Source organism: Lissotriton vulgaris, chromosome 3_1 (genome assembly GCF_964263255.1).
Source record: "Lissotriton vulgaris chromosome 3_1, aLisVul1.2, whole genome shotgun sequence".
Taxonomy (NCBI): domain Eukaryota; kingdom Metazoa; phylum Chordata; class Amphibia; order Caudata; family Salamandridae; genus Lissotriton; species Lissotriton vulgaris.
Window position 1 is genome coordinate 2,108,392,388 of NC_141689.1, and position 22,713 is coordinate 2,108,415,100.

Sequence of the window (22,713 nt, forward strand, 5' to 3'; positions counted from 1 at the left end):
GGAGAGCTTTGAAGCCCAATTAGGAAGCAGAGAGACAAGGGACATTGTTGTATGCCAAAAGAAATGGTCTTAGGTCCATCTCAACTGGATACAGCCTGAGACATCTTCATTCCACCTCGCCTGTCTACATTGTGTGGGCACCCGATGAAGCTGTCCCTGAGGTAAATGGTAGGGCCAAAAGGTGATGCTACAAGTTTTAGTAGGTGCCGGTCTGGCGAAACGGAGGAGAACACACAAAGTGGTTCATGGCATAACTGGAGCTGCAGCCTTTGAACATGGCACCATGGGCGACCTATATTCTTGGAGCTTTGCAGGGAGAGGCAAGATATTCACCTCGAGTGGGTGAACATTATCCTTGAATGATCATGTGTTGGGAACTACCTTTCCTTCCCTAGAATGTAGAATGCTCCTGTGCAAGGTTCCCTGCGTGGAAAGTGCAATGTTCTAACTGCGGCAGTTGCTGCCGGGGTGTCGCCTTGACTGGATCTAATAAATGTACTTACTTACCTGGCTGTGTTCCGACTTCCTTTCATCATGCCTCATCTGAGTGTCACTACTGGGGATCCCACATGCTGATAGAAGCCATACTCTTGTGGTGGTTAGTTAATCATTGCTTTTGTCACACCACTGGGACACTCTGCTATCAGGGACCATGCATGAATTCACCCTTCAGTGAACAATAGTGTTTTTAGTGTTAATTATTTTTACTCCAAACATATGCTCTAATGCATGCTGAAATTCATTAATCTTATTGAACCCATGCCAGCTGAAAAGTCAACTTTAAAATTCAGCAATTCACAAAACAATAATCCTTTTTTGTTTTACAGCTATGTTGATAGATGCAGAAACATTCTCTAAGACTCAAGAATGGAAATTTAAGGTATGGCTTCAATTATTCTAACTTTAAGCACTGCGGTTGAAATGTGTGGTATCAAAACTGCATTTTTATACATGTGGAGCAGTACCCTTCAAATTCAAACATCACCAAAGCATTGAATCTTAGTCCCCTTAGCAAATGTATTGCTGACTAATTGAGAAGGCATACGTAAAAATAATTATTTAAGACATTTGTTAAAGCTGTCTCAACATTATCCCCTTCCTGTCAAGCCCCAATCTACCTTCCACTTTAACTACTCTGTCAAAACCTTTAAAGGAAAGGTCTTTGAGAGAAAACTATCTCCAAAAGATAACAGAAATCTTATCTCAGTCCTGGTGTCCTCCTTACATGAGTCAGAGGCTGGGGAGCAGCTGTAGGTACAAGGCATTATACAATATGGTAACTGTAAGTTTCCTTAAGGTAAGAGTTACAGGATCTCTATTCTTTTGTATGTATTCTGGCTATCCGGCTGCTTTTCCCTTCATTTCCAGATGTTTCTTCTTTTCCCTTTAGGAAGTAAGGTTAGAGTTCATGCTTTTAGAGAGTAAGGTTAGAGTTCATGCTGGATTGTAGTTTTGATGTACGTTCTGCTTTCTTTTAAAAGAAAACGCTGTAATTTTCCTGAAAATGCAGCCTTACTTTGGTTTCTAAGTATAACTGTTTCCTTTAAAATGCCAAATTTCCACCATTTGATATGCTTTTACATGTTGCAAAAGTATTCTGGGAGCTTGCACCTGAGGGATGAGCAAATATTCCATTCATATGATGCATAACTAGAATTACACATGAGTAACTTGTACTGCAGACAATTTTAGCCTTTCACTTAAGCGCTTGAAATGGACATCCACCCTGAATGCTTGCCGGCAAGGGGACATCAGTTAGGAGTAAGTCTGACCAATGGTGGATCTAATTCAGCAGCTAATGAATGCAGTCAAAGCCTCCTATTTCTTCACCAGAGACCCTAGAAGTAAAACAAATATTGTGAAACATTATCAAACCCTAACATTGCTCCTCCGAACCAGGGGTGTGAAGAAGGACCAGCATTGTCTGGACATAATAGGAGAGCCTCCAGGTAGACAGTCAAATATTGTACCCTTTGCAGAATGGATCCCCAAACATGCTATCCTAAGATTTGAATATAGAACTTTTGTGCATATAAAATTAAATACTAATTTTAAATTCCATCATTGTCTTGCTAAAATCATAAATGAATTTCTTGCAAACTGCTTCAGTGCCAAATTCTCACATACCTTCAACCTCTGACCACTAACACTATGGGACTCCCACTTCTCCCAACACTTCACTCTATGTGGGTATGACTTTGACACCACAAACCTTCCCCTCAGCAGCTCAAATAGGGCTTTCCTGTGATCTTATGGAGAGCTGTGGAGGAGGCCACAACCTCATCCAAATTACTTGCGTTACAGATACCTTCTCAGACTCAGATAACTGTAGGGTTTCTTTAGAAAGCCTATTGGGTCAGTTCACCTGTCCATTGTTTTGGGGATGGTTTAATGAACACTTAATGTGAGAATTGCCATGTTCCCATTACAAACTCTTAATTCCAGTGACCTGATGAACACTCCATTATCTGTACTATGTGATTGCGGATCCCTTCCCTGAAAAATACTTGCCTTAGAAAATCAATGATGCTTTATCCATAAACTTTAATTCAAACCATTTGCTAAATTAGTCTCCAAAGACAATGGTGAATTACATTTTTCGTAAAAATGTCTCTCTAACTCTCTCTCTCTCTCCACAATTGGAGGGTTGGGTAGCACTTCTCACTGTTATGTTATGTTATGTTAAAAAATTTGTACCGCGCACGTACACCGAGACGGTTTCTTGGCGCTCATAACAGACATAACGGACCGAGGCAGAAAGTGTTCTGGAGTGTTTCTACTCCCAGTATTGGTAATTCTTGGGAGGTGCAGTGGAAGAAATACATAAACATAAAAACTACCTAGTTTGTAACAGACCCATCGGTATGCAAACCTTGAGTACTAGAAAGTACAAGTTAGCTGGAGTCATGCTGACATGCTAACTGATTTATTCTTTAAGGAAGCACTTCCAGTCTCCAGGCTAAAGATCTGGCTATGGCAGCGGTAATCTTTGTAGTCAAATAAGGCCAGTTTCTACTGAGTAGTGGTGTGGAATGGCATGCTTAACGCAATATCTGGTTGTGGTTGTGCTCCTGAATGTGAGTCTCAAGAAAAGCTCAGCAGTGCGAGCTGATACCACAGTTATTTTTAATAGGATTTTGCCGGGAGTGTTCTTGAAGCGCAACGCACTGGTCACACACAACGCTCAGCATGTTGTCGGTAGCACACGTTTATATATGAAGGTGACTGATGCATGGAGACTATGATAGAAAGCCTGATTGTGAAAGTGAATTACTTAGGGTGAACGTTTATATCCCTAAAAGTGTTGTGTACCTGTTTACTGTAAGGTAAGCATGCACCTGTGAGATGGCTGCTGCTTCTTTGCGTGTTGAGCATCTTTTCCAATGACTGCTCCATATGAACCTTCATAGAGGGGTCATTGAACAGTAATAGTAATCCATGTTACATGTTGGTTTACTGTGAAGCTGGGTAACATCCATGTTTGCTCCAACTGTAACTGCACAATTTACATTACAAGATTAAGGTTTGTGTCTGTTTTGAAGCCCTGGTATACACTTTGGAGCATTTTAACAAACGTGCTGCTGCATGTAAGCTATGCTGACAGTAAGAGGCAGATTGTTATAAATTCCCCCCCACCCGCCAAAGAGGCAGTTTTATCATCAAGTGTACATGCACCATAAAGTCCATATAGAACTACGTAATTCCTCAAACACCCCATCAGCAGCATAGACCTTCACTCATCTCAGCCTTTCTCTGACACCCAGCTGACAATAGTGGAATCTGGTTCCAATGGAAAAGTGCGATTTCGCCCACATTTTGACATCCGGGATTACAGGGACCCTACATACACTCACAGATACACAGTGCCACATACTACTCTGCCAAACATACCAACCTATGACATAACATGAAACACTGTAGAGGGAGGGTAATGGAAAAGCACAGTATCATACCAAGAAAGATAAACTATCAGAAGGGCATGTGTACGCTGATGGTGATGCCACACATTTTATTTTATCATTGAGCTTCATAAATGCATCCACGAATTACAAAAAGTAATTTAAATGTTTGGATTTTCCTCAGGATATAAATATATTGTTTTAAATTGAGATAATTGGGAATCAGGAGGAGATAGTTTCTAAATGGTAACAGTATGTAGTTGTGCGCAATTAATATTCATATATACCTTCAAGGGAGGATGAGTTTTCTACGACAGTGAAGATGGAGGCTTAGGGAATGGAGTTAGTTTTAGTAACTCAGTCCAGAGTAGAACCCGTTGGGTAGGACTTTGAGGCGTGTTCCGGACACCTGATAGCAAGTTCAAGGTGAGGTTGGAGGATCATAACTTCTGCTTATAATTTTAGACGTCTGAAGGTGCTCTGCCACTGTTTATGGGATTCTAGACCTGATGTTCGCACAAGCAGCTCACAAGTAGTTGGTGTAAATTTTACACTCACTTTTTGTCACCTGCCTCTCACTTTGCGATGTGGCCCCTGTGCTAGTCCAGATTGTAACATGCCCATTCGCGGAGGATCACAAAATGATCTGCCTAATGAATATTAATTGAGCAGGTTCCTAATTACGATCCCCTTGTGATTGACTGTGCATGCTGGGATGATGGATTGCATGAGACAGCAGCCCTCCATCACTACATTTGCATTCCCAAATGGGAAACCAAATATTACCTCCCAAGCACTCATAAATATCACAACAGGTTATATTCAACAAAACGCTCAATAAGTCCCAATCAATTTGGCACAGTTTCCTGAATACAATGTTCAAATTTAAATCCAATATCCTGGAGTTAGTAGTCCAAATGTTTAATTCTTCATGTCCTTTTCTTCACACAGGTACAATACATTTCTTCATCAGAGATAGCAGCCAACATGTGTTTCGTCGTGATACATATATACACAATGACTTCCTCAGGGCTCATCAGTGACTATGTCAATCCGATTCACCATTCCTCATTAGAAATATCCTCTTCTCAAAACCTCGTATATTCCAGTTCCAATGTTTTGTCCAAATTCCACTATATTCTTAAGACCGTATCGGTCCAAATCAGCTATAAGTCAACACATTAATATGACTAATGGTCATGCACATCACATATGGTTCCACTTTTGGTAAGGTTAAGCAAAAAGAGCAAAATGTTTTCAATTATGTATTTGTACGTTTATTCAAGAAAATTGTTGTATGGTCATCATCACAATTTTTTTTTTTACAATCATATGTATAAAAAGTTGGCACAGTTGATTAAAAACAAAGACAATCAAAAAACATATACAAAAATACAATGTTGGTTAAAATGTTCACAAGAACAGGGGTCGACGCAGCGTTTCGGTTGAAAGTGACAATTAAAAACCTTCTTCAGGACCAGTTCTAGAAGAAAACACACAATTACTATTTCATCATTAAGATCCGTTTGTTTAAGACACATTTACATAAACCTTCTCTGTTTGCTCTTACTGCAGTGTTGTCTTATCTATTAATAATTAGCTCTAGTGAAGACCCATGTTATTGGTAGGTTACTCTATTGGTATTGTTGAAAACAGGTTATGGAGGGGCACAGTTAATAGACACCAGGCTCTATAGTTCTGGCGGTCTATATTAACATTATAGTTAATATGCTTGGTACACGAAATATGTGTAGCAATGGCGTTATTACCTGGGGTTAATTATTTCATCCAGATTAACCATGGTCGGAAAGAGGCCCGATTACGTGATCCGGGTTAGGCGAACTGCATACTTATGGGTTCTGAATTTAACAGAAGAGTTCTGGTATCTGTAGGCAATTGCAACAATACATTCATAATCATGCTTAATATTTTTGCTTGCTCTTGTTTAAATCTATGAAAATTCAAAGAGTAAATATATACCTTCTAATGATGCTGATAACGCTCACGCTCTTGTAATAGGAGCCACCAATGTCTGTTTATATATCTAGTTGCATTTAGCTGCAGAGAAAAAGGCAAGTGTGACCCTATTATTTTGACAGGGGTCGGTTCTTAATGGTCTACAATTCGATTCTGGTTGCACTTACCCAGACTTTATTGAATGGCAAATCGCTGTGTTGCTAGCCCTTTTAATTGGCTTTTCTTTCTTGGTATAGGTAAAATGTAGGGGATTGTCCTCACACTGTTAGATACAAAGAAAAGGAGTCGCAATTGTGATATCTCTCCTTTATGTTAGCACGATAATGTACACTCTCATTTGCTATTTTATATACAGACTGTTTTCACTCGAACCTGGCACATATATATAGTGTCTGACAGCATTAGCTGGACGGAATTATTCCATGCGTTTATTGACCACATGCTTAGATAGGGATTTATGAGGCAAGTGGCACTGTAATGAATTGCCCTCAAAATTAGAGACGTGTAGTCAACGTTGGAGCTGATGTGGCCGCGTGGGTTCCCTTCTTGAATCTGCATTGCAGATACTTATGGTTATTTTATTAGTACACAATCGGTGGGATGTTTTCTGCCTTGAGTGTGCACTTCAGTAATGTGTATTTTAAGTTGTGGTCTCTGAAACAGTAGGTGTTGTGATGTGCTTTATGAACGGTTTTAGGTATTTTCGAAAAATGAAATGAAATTTAATACTTTTAGTGCATCTTATAGAAACTTATAAAATTATATTTAAAAAACAAACCTGTCCGAAGAGGGAAATGCTCGTTCAGGAAGAGGAAGAAGATGCAAGGGCGGAGGCCAGCCAGGTAGAGTCAAACAATGGTGACAGATCAGGCTACTCTCTGGGAGTTACTGCCCTGAACTCTGCAGATAAGTATCCTGGGTGTTGGTTCTGTTTAAAGTGTGTCTAGTGACATTACCTAGAAAGCATGTCTCATTACAGCTTGTTCGCCTCACAAAGCTTATTATGTCAAATGTTGAGTACTCTGCCGTGCATTCTTCAGACACTGATGAGAAACATTAGGAAGATGATAATTAATTTTCAGATCTACTGGTAAGAAAGCTAATGGAAACCAGGAATTATGAGTAAGGCAGTGTGGCATCAGACTGCATGCCCTTTTAAATTACATTCGTTTTATAACCCCTTCTGTTAATCAGTTCAGTTCACAAGCTGTATTCGATTTAGAAACAAATCATAAAAGCACAAAAGTTAATCATTTCTAGGGAAAGTAGTTGGAACTTTGCCACAACATTCTGCTGGTCTTGCACAAATAAGCCTTGTCAATGTCAGTGGTACTTATTTTTTGTAGCAGTGTTTACCGTGTTTAAAGTGTCATTTAATGGTTTTATAAAACTGTATGTAATAGGTACAGTCCAATTACCTAATACTAAAATGTATTCTTTGAAAGCACTTGTTTATCTTAAAATCTAAATCATTTTTTGGCAGCCTATCTTAAACTCAGGGCCACTGGATTTATGTTTACATCATTCTACAGCTGCTGGGTTTTCCGTATTTGTAAAACACACAAGATAATGGACGGAATGTTGCACAATGGCAAACACTCACCCCCAGTCACAGATATGGGTTTAATCCATCCTTATTTTGCTCACCCCAGTTCAGACATGGCCATATGCAAATCAGTCTTGACCCTGTTCCTCATGGGAACAGTCCAGCCCGAACTGCCAAGCCATGTCTTCCCTGGACCGGAATCAATTTAGATTAACCCCGCCGGGGAGGAGTATAATCTGTGTACCAACACCCATCATTTATGTGCACATGATAGTCATGAAATTAATGTCGGATATCTTCTTGCCCTCATTTAATATTGCATAGTTTCTGTTTCTGCCTTACTTATATTGTTCTCAGTTATTAATCTATCCAGATCTAAGACGTTGTAACAGTCTTATTGTTTACACTGCCATATTATTTGAATGTAGATGTATCGCCTATGCTTTCTTATTGTATGTCTTTTGTATTCCTTGTTCTGCTTTTGGAAACAACCAATAAAAACTTGTGAAATGAAAAAAAAAAAGAAAAAGTGCACTGCGTGTGCCGGGGCCTATAAATTGAATGCTGTTGGTGGGCTGCAGCACTGGATTCTGCCACCCAAGTAAACAGCCCGTAAAGTGTAACTCTAGCCTGCCATCGCAGAGCCTGTGCGCAGCCCGGGGCTGCCGTGCCGACTTGGCGAGTGCGCACACTCGCAAGTCCCTAAACCATCCCTTTGCTACATGTTAGTCATCCCTAAGGTAGGCCCAAGGTACCCCCATGGGGAGGGTGCATTGTATGTGAAAGATAGGACATGCCCTTGTGTGTGTGGTATGTCCTAATAGTGAATTACAGCCTACTTCGTTTTTCACTATTGCAAGGCTACCTGTTCTCCATAGGCCAGAATGGGCAGTTTGATCATTACATCCTATGATCTTAACTGATTCAAGGGACATGGTAGAAAGTCGAGTTTAGTATGCCTGGACTCAGAATGATAAAATACATCTTTTAGTGAAGTTGGTTTTAACATTCTGTATTTGAAAATACCACTTTTAGAAAGTAGGTATTTTCTGACCTAACCATCCAGCCTGCCTCTGCTAGCATGTGTGTTGTCGGTCTAGTTTGTGAGTGACAGGAGCTGGGGTGATTCAGCCGGCTCAATAGGCACATCATTACCTAGATGGGTGGGAGGAGTAGCGCCTAGGTCTGAATAGGGCTGATCTCACCTAATGCTGGCTCCACCTCCTATGGTGCGTCTGAGGACCCTGGCCTACACTGACAAAGGAAGAAGGTGCACCCTGGCAGAATGCATCCCGAACTGGTGTGAACTAGGTCCAGGCCCCTCTGCCTTCAGAGGACAAAGGATTTGCTGGTATAAATATTGGGGCCCAGAACTCGCTTGAATCAAGGAGCCTGCCAAGAAGAAGAGCTGGAAGAGCTGGAAGAGCTGGAAGAGCTGCCAGGAGGAGGACTGTCCCTTTGCTCAGTTGTTGCTTTGTTGGGTTGGCCTGCAGTTGCTGCTTCTGCTTTGGGCATTGAAAGGACTGGACTGAACTTTCTCTAATGGTGCTGAGTATCTCCAAGGGCATGAGGTAGAGCTTGCTCCCTGTTCACGAAGTCTCAGGAACATCAAAGACTTCAAGTCCGATGGCTTCCATGACGCCGCTGCCAATACTGTGTCCTGAAGGCACCGCAGAGAGAAACGCCGCACTGCCGCACCGCAACCCTGGTCTCACCAACAATGCCTGTTGGCGCTGCCACCGAGCTGCTGCTCGTACCGCGACCTGTTGGCACCGCACTCCGCACTGCCTTGCTTCATGACGACGCCTTGGCATCCTCGACAACGCCGCTCCATGCCGGACTCGACTCCGCTGCTTGCACAGTGATTCGGGGGCACAGCTCGTAATGATATACGACGCACCGCCCTCATTCCGCACCACAGCTTTGGCCTACCGACACCAGTACCATCAACTCCAGTTGTCATCCGTTGACAGCGCTTCAGTGACGCCACTGCTGCACCGTGACCTGCCAGCACCGTGACGAGCACCACCCTCACCTCACACCGCGACCCTGGTCTCACCGACAACACCCTCTGATGCTGCCACCGAGCTGCTGCTGGCACCGTGACCTGAGGGCACTGCCCTCCGCACCGCTGCACTTTGCTCCCCAGCACCCGACGCCTGCCAACGCCAGCGCTCCTGATTCCATCAGAGAGGAGATCGACCTACAACAGGCTTGACAACGTGAGGTCATTGACGACCTGCATCTCTGAAAGGTACTGTTGGCTGTCTTCCCGACACCACAGCTGACCCGCGACGTTGCGGCCAGCCAGAACTGTTTGGACTTGCTTGTTCACGACACCGTGATAGCCCGGACGGAGCTATCGACATCAAAAAACTGTGTTTTCAAGACATCTTGCAACGCAACTCTTTTGAAAGTGCTGTACTGTGGATTTTATCGTAATTGGTCTTGTTTGAGTATATAAAAATATTGGATATTTTTCTAAACTCGTGTGGTGTCCGTTTGTAGTGCTTACACTGTATTACTGTTGGTTATGTGCAAATGCTTTACACACTGCCTCTGAGATAAGCCTGATTGCTCGTGCCAAGCTACCAAGGGGGTGAACCGGGGTTATTTTAGGAGTGTAACTCCCTTATCCTGACTAGAGTGGTGATTCCGGCCTGGCTTCGGTGCATACCTTAGCCAACCCGAAATCCCATTTCTAACAGTTCCTTTTCCATATTTTGGGTTTTCTAGGTTGGGCTTGAATGTATTTTTACTGCTTTATTATTGAAGCATGTGATACAATGTTGGTCTGACCTATCACAGGGGAGGATTGTGTTCAATTGAATGGAGTCCACATTGGAAATGACTAAGTCTAGGATGGAGTCCTCGTCATGTGTGGGGTTATTGCAGATTTGGGTGATGTCTAGGTCTGTGAGGAAGTCTTTGAGACTATTGACTATGGGGTCATTGAGGTCATTACAGTGAGGATTGAACAGGGATGTGGCTTGGGGGGTTCACATAGCCTGTGTCGGCATAGTGAGGTCCGCGTGGATGGTTAGAGGGAGAGTAAAGGGGACGAGTGAGGGGAGGCGGAGGGGCATGTAGCGAGTAGATGTGAGGAGGTGTTGAGGCTGTGGTGATGTTTAGCGTAATTGGAGTGAGAGTGGGAGGAAAGCTACTTATTCTGGTGTTAGGTGTAAGCTGGGTGCTGTTGGGTTTAGGGGTATGGTAATTGTATCCTAGGGTATCTGCTGGGATTGGACTGTGCGAATATGAGAGATGGGTTGTAAGAGGTGTTTGTCTTGAAGGTGCTTTAGAACGGATGTTCGGGAGCGTTCTGGAAATGGGGGAGCGAAGGAAGGAGATAGGATCACATTACTTTTTCCTTAATTAGAGGAAAGATATTGTCAAATAGGAGTACGTTTCGGTCTGAAGATTGTATGAGTATGATTCCATTGTGATAGATGTTGATAGTGGCTGCAGCTCTGTAGAATATAAATGGGATGATCGAGATCTTGAGCCCCTGTGCTGTTTTCCTAGAGGAGTAGATCGAGAATAGGGCAAGAAAGTCTTGACTTTATTGGGCTCTTCTCTTTGTGTAAAAAATGAAGGTATTCATTATAAATCCTTTATTATTTGAGAAGTAGGGGTCCAAGAGAAAGGACTCAGGGTTTGTTTTGAACAAATTATGTTTGTAGCCTTTGGCTGTTTTTTTTTTTAGAGTTTAGGGGGTACTTAATGGTAAAGGTGTGTTGTCCTGCAGGCTCCATCGTGGAGTCAATTCTTATAGGGGAGGGAAGGAGTAGAGGAAAGTGGGTGAGAAGGGTGTTAATAGGAGAGGTTGTGGGGGGTGCAATTATGCGTGACACTCATTTGGGCCAGCTAAGGGGCGTAACTTGTATAGGCAGGGATGGAGTTGGGGAGATTGCTACAGGAGATGGAAGAGTGGGAGGTAATGGGCATGAGGTGAGGCTGGAGGGGATTGATAGTTGGGGGCGGGAGAGAAGGGAGACTGGAGCTAAGCCCAAGAAGGCGTTTGTGTGGCAGTGGTGCTTGCCTGGGTAGAAGAGATGGGGCTGGGTAGTAATCTCACCTGTGTGTTTGTGGATTTGGGTGTCATGGGATGATATCTGGTTCAGCTCTGGGTTGTCCCATTGGCAATGAGGCCAGTCCAATATGGCCGTCTATTATACGATGTTGGCTCACAGATGATGGCTCAGGTCTGAGGGTAGTCCTATAACTTTTTCCCTGTATAAATCCTCTTTGTGAGATAGTCTTATGTCCCTTTCAATAAGCAGTATGGGTTGCTTGGTACTTTCTTCCTGTTTGTAGAAAGCAGTGATGTGTAGTCGTCTGTCTCTTTTTATGTATCTGAGTAGGGTGAGTTAGTCCTTTCTCTGTTTCAGTTTATGTGGTTTTACCTGCCATTTTGAAGAAGGGATCAGAGGATGGTCCCCTATAGAGCCCTAAATGGGGTCCCCGTACTGCCAACCACAGTCACCAAAAATGTTAATTGCACATATGCATTGTGCCAAAATGGATAGATATGGGGGGGCTGCCCGAACCAGCAAGTGGCACTATTAGTAGCCGATCTCCTATTAGATACTGGGGTCTGGCGCACCAAACCGCTCCTTTGTATACAAAGAGGTTGGTAGCTCAGGATCAAAACGGCAACACCGACCTTCAGTTTCCTGTGTGTAATCCGATATCCAGGTCTGTGGCAGAAGTTTAGCAGTTTTTAATCCTTTTTTTTAAGTTCAACTAAAGTTTATTAAGCATGGTAAAAATAAGTATACATAATACAGCAAAAGAAGTATGAGGAAAGAAAAGGGAGGGGAAAAGAAGAAGAAAAAAAAAATATATATATATAGGAAGAACAATCAGATTACAATGTAAAAATTAACAAAACAATGATAATTGATAAACTCATCATGGGTGTGAGAAAGAAAGAAGAAATGGTATGATAATGATACAATAAAGGTAAATGCACGAAACGTTATGCAGTAAATACAATAACAAAGAAAGGGGCAGGCGCGCAACACCCATTGAACTCACCGGGCTTCATGAGACAGATCCCGGGCACACACAGAGCCGCACCCGAACGTTTCACAGGTCGTTACAAGACCATTTAAATGTTAATTAGGCCTTGCAGTTGTTTCACCCCTTCTAAGAGCCCCTGCAGCCCCACGCTGCCTACTGATGAAAGGTTCAGCCCCCCCCCCCCCCGAAATTTTTTCTTAGCCCCCCGAAATTTGGCTCTAGTTGCGCCTCTGGAAAGGGGAATGAAGGGAGGGTATCATGGAGGCTTAGGAACCTCCTGTTGTGCAGGTCCTAGGCAAAAAGCAAAAAGGCAAAAAGAACGAGTAGTATATTTATCTAGATACAATGTAACCGGGAGCCATAAATCTGCACGTTTAGCTGCCAACTGGGCAGGAAAAACAAAAGCATTATTAAGTCTATGATTGTGACAAACATTATACCACCATGCCTTGAATGTAATATTAGAAGAAGATTTCCAATTAACAATAATTTGTTGAAATGCAACAGCCAATAGTAAGTCAACAATACGAACAAAGAGATCTGTCTCATCCCAGCATGGAGAGAGACTACCCAAAAAGATATGCGTAGGAGAAAAGGGAATACAGGTAGAAAAGATAACATTAATTTGTGCCCATACTTGTAACCAGAATGCATGCACATTTTTGCAGAGGAACAGCATATGAAACAAAGTGACGTTAGGTAGAGAGCAAGACCAGCATGTATCTGGAGTGGTAGGGAATTGTTTATGGAGTGTAGAGGGAGTGTGAAGCATTCGATTATATATGAAAAATATAGATTGTGTCAAGGATGCCGCTCTGGAAGTTTTACGAACTTTCGTCCAAATCTTATCCCACAGAGAGATTGGCCATGTTGTGGAGAGGTCATTTTCCCAGTGTTCCTCCACTTTGAACTTGGGTCTAGGGAGTGTGCGTGCACGAAGGTGTTTGTAGACAACAGAAGCTTTAGGAAGGGTTCGTAGAACAGAGTGTAGTTGGAGAGTGGGGCTAGGTGAAATAGGAGAGGGAGTCGCCCCAGAAAGTCTTGTGTAGGTGTCCATAACCGTTGCTTTGAGGAGAAGATATTTGGGAGCAAAGGAAGGGGGCAAGTCAAAGGTAGAACAAAGGGTAAGCAAAGGCAAAAAGGTAGATCGTGAGAATAACTGCTAAATCCAAAGCAACCCCTTGGATCTCCAAGATTTCCAATAAAAGGGTTTGCTTCGAATTAGAAGAAGTTTATTGTGCCAGATGGTAGATGAAAGGAAGTCAGCAATGTTCGTAGGAGGGGAAGGGTTAGAGGACAAGAGGAGTTTGACAGTGAATTTATGGATAGTAGTGGGAATTGAGGAGGGTTTGCGGGAAAAAGAGATATATTCAGCAAAAGAGAAAGGGGAGAGGAAGAGGCGTTCAATCTTGGTCCACAAAGGGCAAGGGGAATCAGGGTCTTGTAACCAAAAGGAGGCTTGACGTAACAGAAAAGCCTTGTGGTAAGTCAGGAAATCCGGAATATTAACTCCCCCTTCGGAAGCAGGGCGAATGAGTCTAGCCAGGGACTTTCTGGATTTTTTGTTGTACCATAGAAAGGATAACAAGACTGAGTTGACTTTCTTTAAAAATTTGGATGGGATAGAGATTGGGAGGTTGGAGAGGGTATATAGAACAATGGGAGATAACATCATCTTAATAGTATCTAAGCGACCCCACCAAGACAAGTAAAGAGGGTGCCACTTAGCAGTGAGGTCAGATAATTTTTGAATGCACTTAGTAAGGCAGAGGGAAACAGTGTCAGGGATGGAGGGGGTAATGTGCAATCCTAAATACTTAATGCGGGAAGGGCTCCAAGTAAAATTAGAGGCGCTGAAATCAGGTTTAAAGGTGAATTTCATCAGGGGAAGGATCTCACACTTGTCATTATTGAGTCTATAACCAGAAAAAGAGGAATAATTCCGCACTTCTTCCAAAAAAGCAGGGATGGAGACAGTAGGATTCGAGATAAAGAGTAAGATATCATCCGCGTAAGCAGCTAGCTTAACGGAAGATTCCGTGGTCTGAAAGCCATGAATATCGGGGTTTTGGCGTATCTTAAATAAAAATTGTTCTAAAGCAAGGTTAGAAAGAAAAGGTGAAAGGGGACAGCCTTGACGGACACCTCTGCCAAGGTCAAAGTAAGGGGATACTTGACCATTGGCACAAACTGCAGCTCATTGGCTAGAATATAATAATGAGATTAGGGAAATAAATTTAGGGCCGAATCCAAACCATCCGAGAGTATGGAAAAGATAAGGCCATTCAACCCTGTCAAACGCCTTCTCAGCGTCCAGGGCTTTCGCCGCGAGGGAATGTTGAAGATGGGAAGATTTTGATAAAATATTAAATAAAAGCCTGGTGATATCAGTAATGTAACGACCCTTAACAAAGCCAGACTGTTCTTCACCTAAGAGGTCAGGGAGCAAATGGTCTAGTCTTATCGCTAATGATTTGGCAAAGATTTTATGGTCAATGTTAACAAGGGAAATTGGCCTGTAGTTTTTGCAGTGTTGCAAATCTTTCCCGGGTTTGGGTATTAGACAAATGTGTGCATCTGAGAAGGTCCCTGAAGAAGTACCTGAGTCAGCAAAAGAATGGAGAAGGGAATGGAGCTTTGGAATCAGTAACTTGGAGAAATGAAGGTAAAACTCAACGGTAAAACCATCAGGGCCGGGAGCTTTGTTAAGTTTAAGCTGTTGGAGAGCAGTAAGCAATTCTTTCTGTGAGATGTCAGTTTCCAGAGAAGAGAGATCGAGGGGGAACTGTGCAGGCATTTGAATAGTTGAAAAGAAGTGTGTGAGGGATTGAGTGGAGGGTTGAGTGTCAGCAGTATATAAGGTCTCGTAGAAACGGGAAAAGGCAGCAAGGATGTCAGCATCCTTATGTTGCAAGTGTGCATTGGTGTCATAAACAGAGTCAATTGTTATTTTGTTATGCTTAACCTTTAAATAATTAGCAAAAATCTTCCCAGCCTTATTCCTACCGCCATAAAACTTAGCACTTGACTTAAGTAGATAAAGTGAAGCATCCTCAGTAGATTTTTCGTTGAACTTAAGCTTAGCAGCAACCAAAGCAGTCAGACTGTCTGTGGAATGTGACGTAAAATAGGCGTGTTCCAATCTCTTAATGTCAAGAAGGAGGGATTTAGTAAATTGGCGAGCATTTTTACGTTTTTTTGCGACATAACTAATAATAAAGTCGCGGTCAGCTGCTTTAAAAGCGTCCCAAACAGTGTGTTTGGAGATGGGCGGGACATCATTAAACAGGAAAAATTCATCAAAAAAGGCAGTAAAGGAAGAGGAAAACTTTGAGTCTAAAAGGAGGGCATTGTTAAAATGCCATCTTCTAGGTCCATCAACTTTGGGGATCACCTCTAGGCTAATCACTACAGGGGCATGATCCGATAGCAGAATCGGACCAATTTCTGCTGTAGTAAGCGTTTGAGCAAGATCATGGGAAACAAAAATGTAGTCAATCCGAGATTGGGAATGGTGATATGATGAATAAAAAGTAAACTCCTGCAGAGTTGGGTTACATAATCGCCAGGAATCAACAAGCTTATGTTGGGATATAGCTTGGGTAAAGAGTTTATGTGATTTAGTGGGGATATAAGTGGCATCAGACTTCCTGTCTAAAAATGGATCAAGAGGTTGATTACAATCTCCTGCAAGAATAAAATTATCATCCATGAATTGGGTGATGCGTGGAGAAAACTCAGCCCAAAAAAGGGGGTCACCATTGGTGGGGCCATAAACGTTAAGAAGAGAGATTGGAACACCTCTAAGCGACAGTTTAACATGTGTCCATCTACCATTAGTATCAGATTCTTGGGAAATGACTGTGAAAGGAAGTGATCTGCGACAAAGAATTACAACACCATTTCGTTTACCATCGCCTTGTGAATAAAAAACGTCTCCCACCCAACCTCTTTTAAGCTTAGCAGATTCTACATCAGAAAGGTGAGTTTCCTGAAGAAAAGCAACATCAACATTTAACTTGGCTAAGTGAGATAAAATGCGTTGACGCTTAATTGGGGAATTAATACCCTTAACATTCCAAGAAACTATATTCAAAGACATGACTTATACAGTAAGGCAACAAAGTTGTTGTAAATGAAACCTAAGTAAAAATCAGTAAATGCGAGCAAATCGAGAAAAAGAAGAGAAATCATGAGAAATATGAGAGGAGAGAGAAGGATAGAATGAAAAAGAAAAAACCAGCGTATGTAAGAAGCATACAAGAGAATAGGAGAAAGACCCATGAGGAAGATTGAAGAAAAAGGGAACAAAGAAGCATTATAGGGCGAAAAAAAAGAAAAACAAAGAGGGAATTTGCAGAGATGAAGGAACGTGCAAGAAAGAGGGACAAAGAAAAAATGAGAGAGAAGTTCAAGAAAATTATTGATAGAAAAGAAAAAAGAAGGAAAAACTACGACCTGAAAGAAAAGAAGTTAGAACCGCTGCAATGACAAGGAAGTTGAAACACAAGAGGAAAAATAGGGAAAAAAGGGAACAAAATAACAAGGGGAGGTAGGGGAAGAACATATCTACAAAAGGAGAATACAAAATGGAGCTGGGGGGGGAGGGGCCTTTAGGCGAGGCAGCACAAACGTGGACAGCCGGGCAGTAAGCCAGGGAGACATCATCGAACAGGGAAGAGTCCTGCAAAGACAAAATGGGAAAATACAAAACCGATTACAAACATGAATCAAATGAGAACAACGAAGAACAGGGAGCAATCGATAGCTAAACAAACAAAGGGGAGTAACAAGCAAGGGAGCAGAGCAAAATAGAGGGGCAAAGATATATCTAAGACAAAAACATCAGAAGAAGAAGAACCAGCACGGCAACTGTTCATCCAGGATGCGACGAGGAAGGCCCAGAAGAGTCCATGGCAGTAGTCTTGTGTGCATTAATGAAGCTCTGTAGGCGTTCCGGATCTTCAAAGGTGGTTGTCCTGTTGTTGTAGGTTACTTTAAACAAGCAGGGATGATACAGTCCATACCTAGCACCCATAGAACGAAGGAAATCTCTCATGTCTAAGAAGGCGATTAGCAGTTGCCTTTGCATAGTCCTGAGCAAAGAACAGGGGAGAACCGGACCATGATAATTTCGGTGAAGCTTTGGCGGCCATAAGGACCTTCAGAAGGTCAGTATATTCCAGGAAATAGAGAATGACACCTCTTGGTCGCTGCGACATTGAAGCAGATGTAGGTAGACGCCCCAGCCGGTGTACACGTTGTATATTAAGAGTCGTACCTTCTGGCAGGTGGAGCAACTTAGGAAGGAAGGATCGGAAGAAAGTGATTGGGTCTGAACCCTCAAGACCCTCGACCAAGCCGTAAATACGTAGGTTATTCCGTCTGTTTCTGTTTTCCAACTCCTCCACCTGTTTCTTGAGCGCGCTAATTTGTGAAGTTACCACGGTATGAGTTTCCTGGAAGGAAGCTACAGATTGTTCAATTGAAGAGACTCTGGTTTCGATTTGCGACCAATTATCTGTAAGGGTTTGAAGCTTGGCATTGGTTTCCTCCATAAAAGGACGCAGTGTCCCGATTTCTTCCAAAAAAGGTTGAAAGGATCTTATCTCTTCCATAAGGAGTTCCATTGAAACAGGCGGAGATGATTTGAGAGGCGAGGGAGGATCTTTCTTCAACCTCTTGGTGTTGGTTTTCCCTGATGCTGTCTGGGAAGGTTCCATGGCAGTGTCAGAGGCAGAAGAAGTAAGAGAGTCCTCTAGTTTGGAGAAAGTAGAGAACACTTTTGAATTTTTCACGAAAGCCACCTTCGTCGCAGATTTGGAGTGTAAGCGCAACATAAGTTTGAGCCGTCCCATATAAAATATAAGAACCAATGTCAATTTACAAAGCGCTCAATACAGGTAGATACGTAATAGTTAAAGCTGGAAAAAGATAAAAATGAAAAGTTCAAGAAGATATTGCTGGATACGATGGGGTCAGACTGAAAAAACTATCGAAAGGAGGTCCAACATCCACCAACAGAACATAGCAAGTGAGTAGCAATGACTGCGTAAATTAGTGAGAGGAAGTAGAGGGATAGAGCTGCAGCATTCACTTCATTGGCATAGTAATAAGCCAAAATGCGTAGCTTGGTAGCTCCCTTGATCAATAAATGTGACGAGTCAAAAGCAGAAAATGATAACGCACTGTTAACCGGAGTATTAATCACCCGGTGAAAGACAGCGTAGAGTAGAAGTTCAGCAGAAGCTTAAATAAAAGGGACTGCTATGTGCAACTGCGAGCGGTTTCCAATGGTTAACAGGAAATGAGGCGTAGAACATAAAGCACCCATGTGGAGGAAACGATGTAGCAGCCCTTCATTGTTAGGTTCATGGAAGAGAAATGAGGTGCTAATAAGTGTTGAGGAAGGCAAGCCAATGCATTATATCGAAAGCTCAAAGCTCTAAAAGCGAGCAGTTGCGATGAGAGAAAAGTTCCTCACAGAAGCGGCGTTCATAGAAAACGAGCAGCAGCATCATAAAATGGCGGCCGCGGCAATACCTTGAATGAAGCCATCAACTGCCGAGGTGAATTCTCCGATATCAGGGCATTGCAAACAATGAAAGTGGCTGCGGCGATGTCCTGAGGTGTTCCGCCTTCAAGTAGGAGCTGTGTGGCAGGAGAAGTCGGGTAGTGACGGGTATGTCTCCCGAGGCGTCAGCCGAGCCTCACACGGGCGCCGGCTTCACCATCGGCGCCAAGCCACGCCCAGCAGTTGCTAATCCTTTTGACAAGAGCGTTCTGCCACTCATTCCATCTCACGGGTGCTCATGGGATGTGGGAGGCCACCACCTCATTTGCAGAGGACAATGCCATTGTGGACTCCCAGGGGGTCCGAGAGCTGTTTTCATTGATGAGGAAGGTCTGGGTAGAAACAATGCCTGAATTCTCCTCCCACGAAAGTCGCTTGTTCGTGAGCGCCAATCCTGCTGTAACTGTACTGTCCTGTTCTGCGGAAGCTGTCCGCAGACATCTGGAGCAGCGCCCCAGTCCACCACGCCTCCAGCAGACTGCCTAGCTCTTCTACGGGTAAGCGAGCCTAGTTATTAGTACCACAATCGGGCTGCTTCCATCAATGAGAAAGGTCGGAGCAGAAGCAGTCTGACTTCTCATCCCACTGCGCCACCCTCGTTCGTGAACCACGATTCTGCTGTAGTTGACCGGGGACGTCCGGAGCTGCGCCTCAATCCGGTGGGCTGTCCAGCTCTGATACGATAAGCGAGCCTCATTATTAATGCTTCCACAGAAACGATGCTCATAGGAGTAAATGTGCGCAAGGATAACGCGAACTCCTTGGTAGAAGTGCATTGAAGTGACTGGCGCTAACAAGTGTGATCCCTAGCAAGCGGAGCACCCTCTTCGTACGCCTATTCAGTCCGCCATCTTGATTCCCACCCAATGGGGTCACGCTGCGGCCTCCACTAAGCACTGGGTGGCAGGAGGAGGGCAATGGTGGGAAGAGGACATAAAACCTGAATTCTAAACATAAACAGGCACATGCATCAAGCGAATTGGGACTCGCAAACGGTGCGAATCGCAAAATTCGGCCGTTTGCGATTCCCAAATCACTATTTGGGATGCATCAACTTAAAAGTGAATAAATCGCTATTTTAGCAATTTTTTTCAAGTGCGATTTCTTTTAAGGAATCGCAAATTTGCGATTCCTCAAAAGCAATGCATGAACCTAAAAAAAATTGCGAATTCGCAATTAGAGAGAAAAAATTACCATGAGGTTGGACCTCATGGTAATTTTGCGAAATGTTAGAAAAATGCTATTTTATGCATTTTTTTAACTTTCATTTTGTGCACACACATGCCCTTAGGGCATGTGTGTGCACAACATATGTGCATTGTTTGATTTCAGGGGTGCAACAGGGTGTCCTTTGGACACCCCTGCACCCTTGAAATCGCAATCTCAATTTGCGATTAGCTAATTGCGATTCGCAAATTGAGATTGTCTTCCCATTCATTCCTATGGGCCTCTAGGCCCATAGGAATGAATGGGAAGGGATTCCTTAATTGCGAATCGCAAAATGCTAATCGCAATTAAGGAATTCTAAGAAATCGCAATTTATTTAGCGATTTCTTGATGCATAGGCATTTGCAATTCCTTAATTGCGATTCCTTAAAAATCGCAATTAAGGAATCGCAAATGCCGAGTTTGATGCATGTACCTGTAAGAGTGTCTTTGTGAAGCAAGTACATAATTAATATATAATAATGATATGGAAAACTGTTTCTTAATAGAAAGTGCAATTCCCAGAGGCCCCATAGTGTGAGGGTAGGATAATATGCAGGCACATTTTAAACTTTAACTCTAATTCGCATAATAAAAGAGGGAGATCTGGTTTTACAAGCCAAATGCGATGCATCGCGCGCAATGAAATTAGTTTTATTTATCTATTTGTATACTTACCTCCGTTTGGCCATATCCCGGACTTTACTAGCCCCCACCGTGCCCCTCCCCTGCCCTGCATCACCTCCCGGCAGCACTCCCTCCTCCCGGCTGCTACTGCATGTTATATAAGTGTTTTGCAAGGTAACTGAAACTGCATGCATTTGTGTTTGCTGCAGGCAATGTTAGTGGCAATATTAGGAAAACCAACATTAAAAATAGGCCCGGCCACCCAACCATAAAACAGGCCCACAAACAGGTAAAAAACGGCCCACACACTAACATGTCAGAATAGTGTGTCAGGCACTGTCTGTTTGCCCTATATGCTAGCCTGACACTGACACGACCATATAGCAAATCGTCCCGGATATTATTCCAGTGGCCCTTCATGTAGGCAGGTTTCAAGTTTATTTTAAAAAAAAGGGGTTATGGGCCTCAATAAGCAGTCAAGCAAAGTAACTGAAAACTGGCTATAGGAGATGCTCAAAAGCTCATGCGTTGCAGATAGATCCGGTAAAAACATTTGCAGCTGGTCAGTTGGAGTAAAGCACAGGATCTTATGCAGGATGTAGTGAGCCCCCCGGCTCCTACCATACAATGTTGCCACCGCTACTCTCTGGGCCGGGCGTGGACCAGGGGGTATAAATATTGTGTGATGTCATTGCTCGTGGCGGACTGAAACCTCCTGTGTGCCCCTGAATAATTACAGTCCCACATCACCACAATCTCAACCCACGTGGGGCTCCGGAGATTCAAGCGCCTCAGCTTTGGGGTGTCGGCAGCGGCGGAGGTCTTCCAGGACGCAATCAGGGAGGCGCTCTCTGGTCTGGTGAATGTCATCAATGTCAGGGACGATGTCCTTATCTTCCCCAATTCTCTCGAAGAACATTGTGTGAAAGTTCGGGCAACGATGCAACGGCTCGTAGAGCAGGGTTTAACTCTCCACAAAGTGCGAGTTTTACACCAATGAAGTGGAGTTTGTTGGTTACCGATTCTCGGCTCGAGGACTGCAAGTGGATCTGGTGAAGGTAGAAGCCATATTAGCTGCGACGGACCCCCAGAATCAGTCAGAGGTGAGGAGCTTTCTGTGAATCTCCAATTACTGTGGTATTTTGATCCCACACCTGTCTACGCTGTTGGAGCCGCTCAGAACTATTTAAAAAAAGGGATGTCAAATGGCGATGGTCTAGTGAGGAGGCGAAGGCATTTACCGACATCAAAGAAGCACTGCTGATGGGAGCGACAGTGGCGTACTTCAAGCCTGGACATCCCACGGCGTTGGTGGTCGATGCCAGCCTGGTGGGACTGGGAGTGGTGTTGTTGCAGCAGGATGATGGCGGAGAGTGGGTACCCATTGCATATGCCAGCCGTGCGCTTACTACTGTGGAAACGAGATACACCCAAATTGAAAGGGAGGCGTGGCCATCAGGTGAGCCTGTCAACATTTCGATATCTACCTTTGTGGCCATAAGTTCACAGTGGTTTCTGATCACAAGCCACTTGTTCTGCTGTTCGGTGGCACGGCCAGGAGTGGACCACCCAGGATCGAGAGGTGGGCAGTCTAAATCCAACACTATAACTTTGAAGTCATCTACCGCTCCGGAGTGAACAACCCTGCTGACTATCTGTCGAGGCATCCCATTGCAGATCCGCAAGTGGCACCGTCCGAGATTGATGAAGGGTCAGAGTTATTTGTAAAGCAGATTTTGGACGCAGCATGTTCCCGAGCGCTGTCGATGGAGGAAATCATGCAAGCTGCCAATGAAGATGCCTGCTTACAAGCGGTCAAGGAAACCTTGCACTTTCATCAGTGGAAGGCTTTTTTTCAA

General features: G+C 43.5%; 1 protein-coding gene across 2 annotated transcripts in view; it reads left to right on the forward strand.

The window, feature by feature from the left end:
* TEC (tec protein tyrosine kinase) overlaps window positions 1-22,713 on the forward strand; it is a 612,933-nt gene that overhangs the window by 136,370 nt on the left and 453,850 nt on the right. For both annotated transcript variants that reach the window (XM_086962679.1, XM_086962678.1), the window contains exon 2: window positions 828-880. In XM_086962679.1, the coding sequence (XP_086818805.1) occupies window positions 840-880 (41 nt within the window). In that variant the 5' untranslated portion in view covers window positions 828-839. The remainder of the gene's footprint in view (window positions 1-827; window positions 881-22,713) is intronic.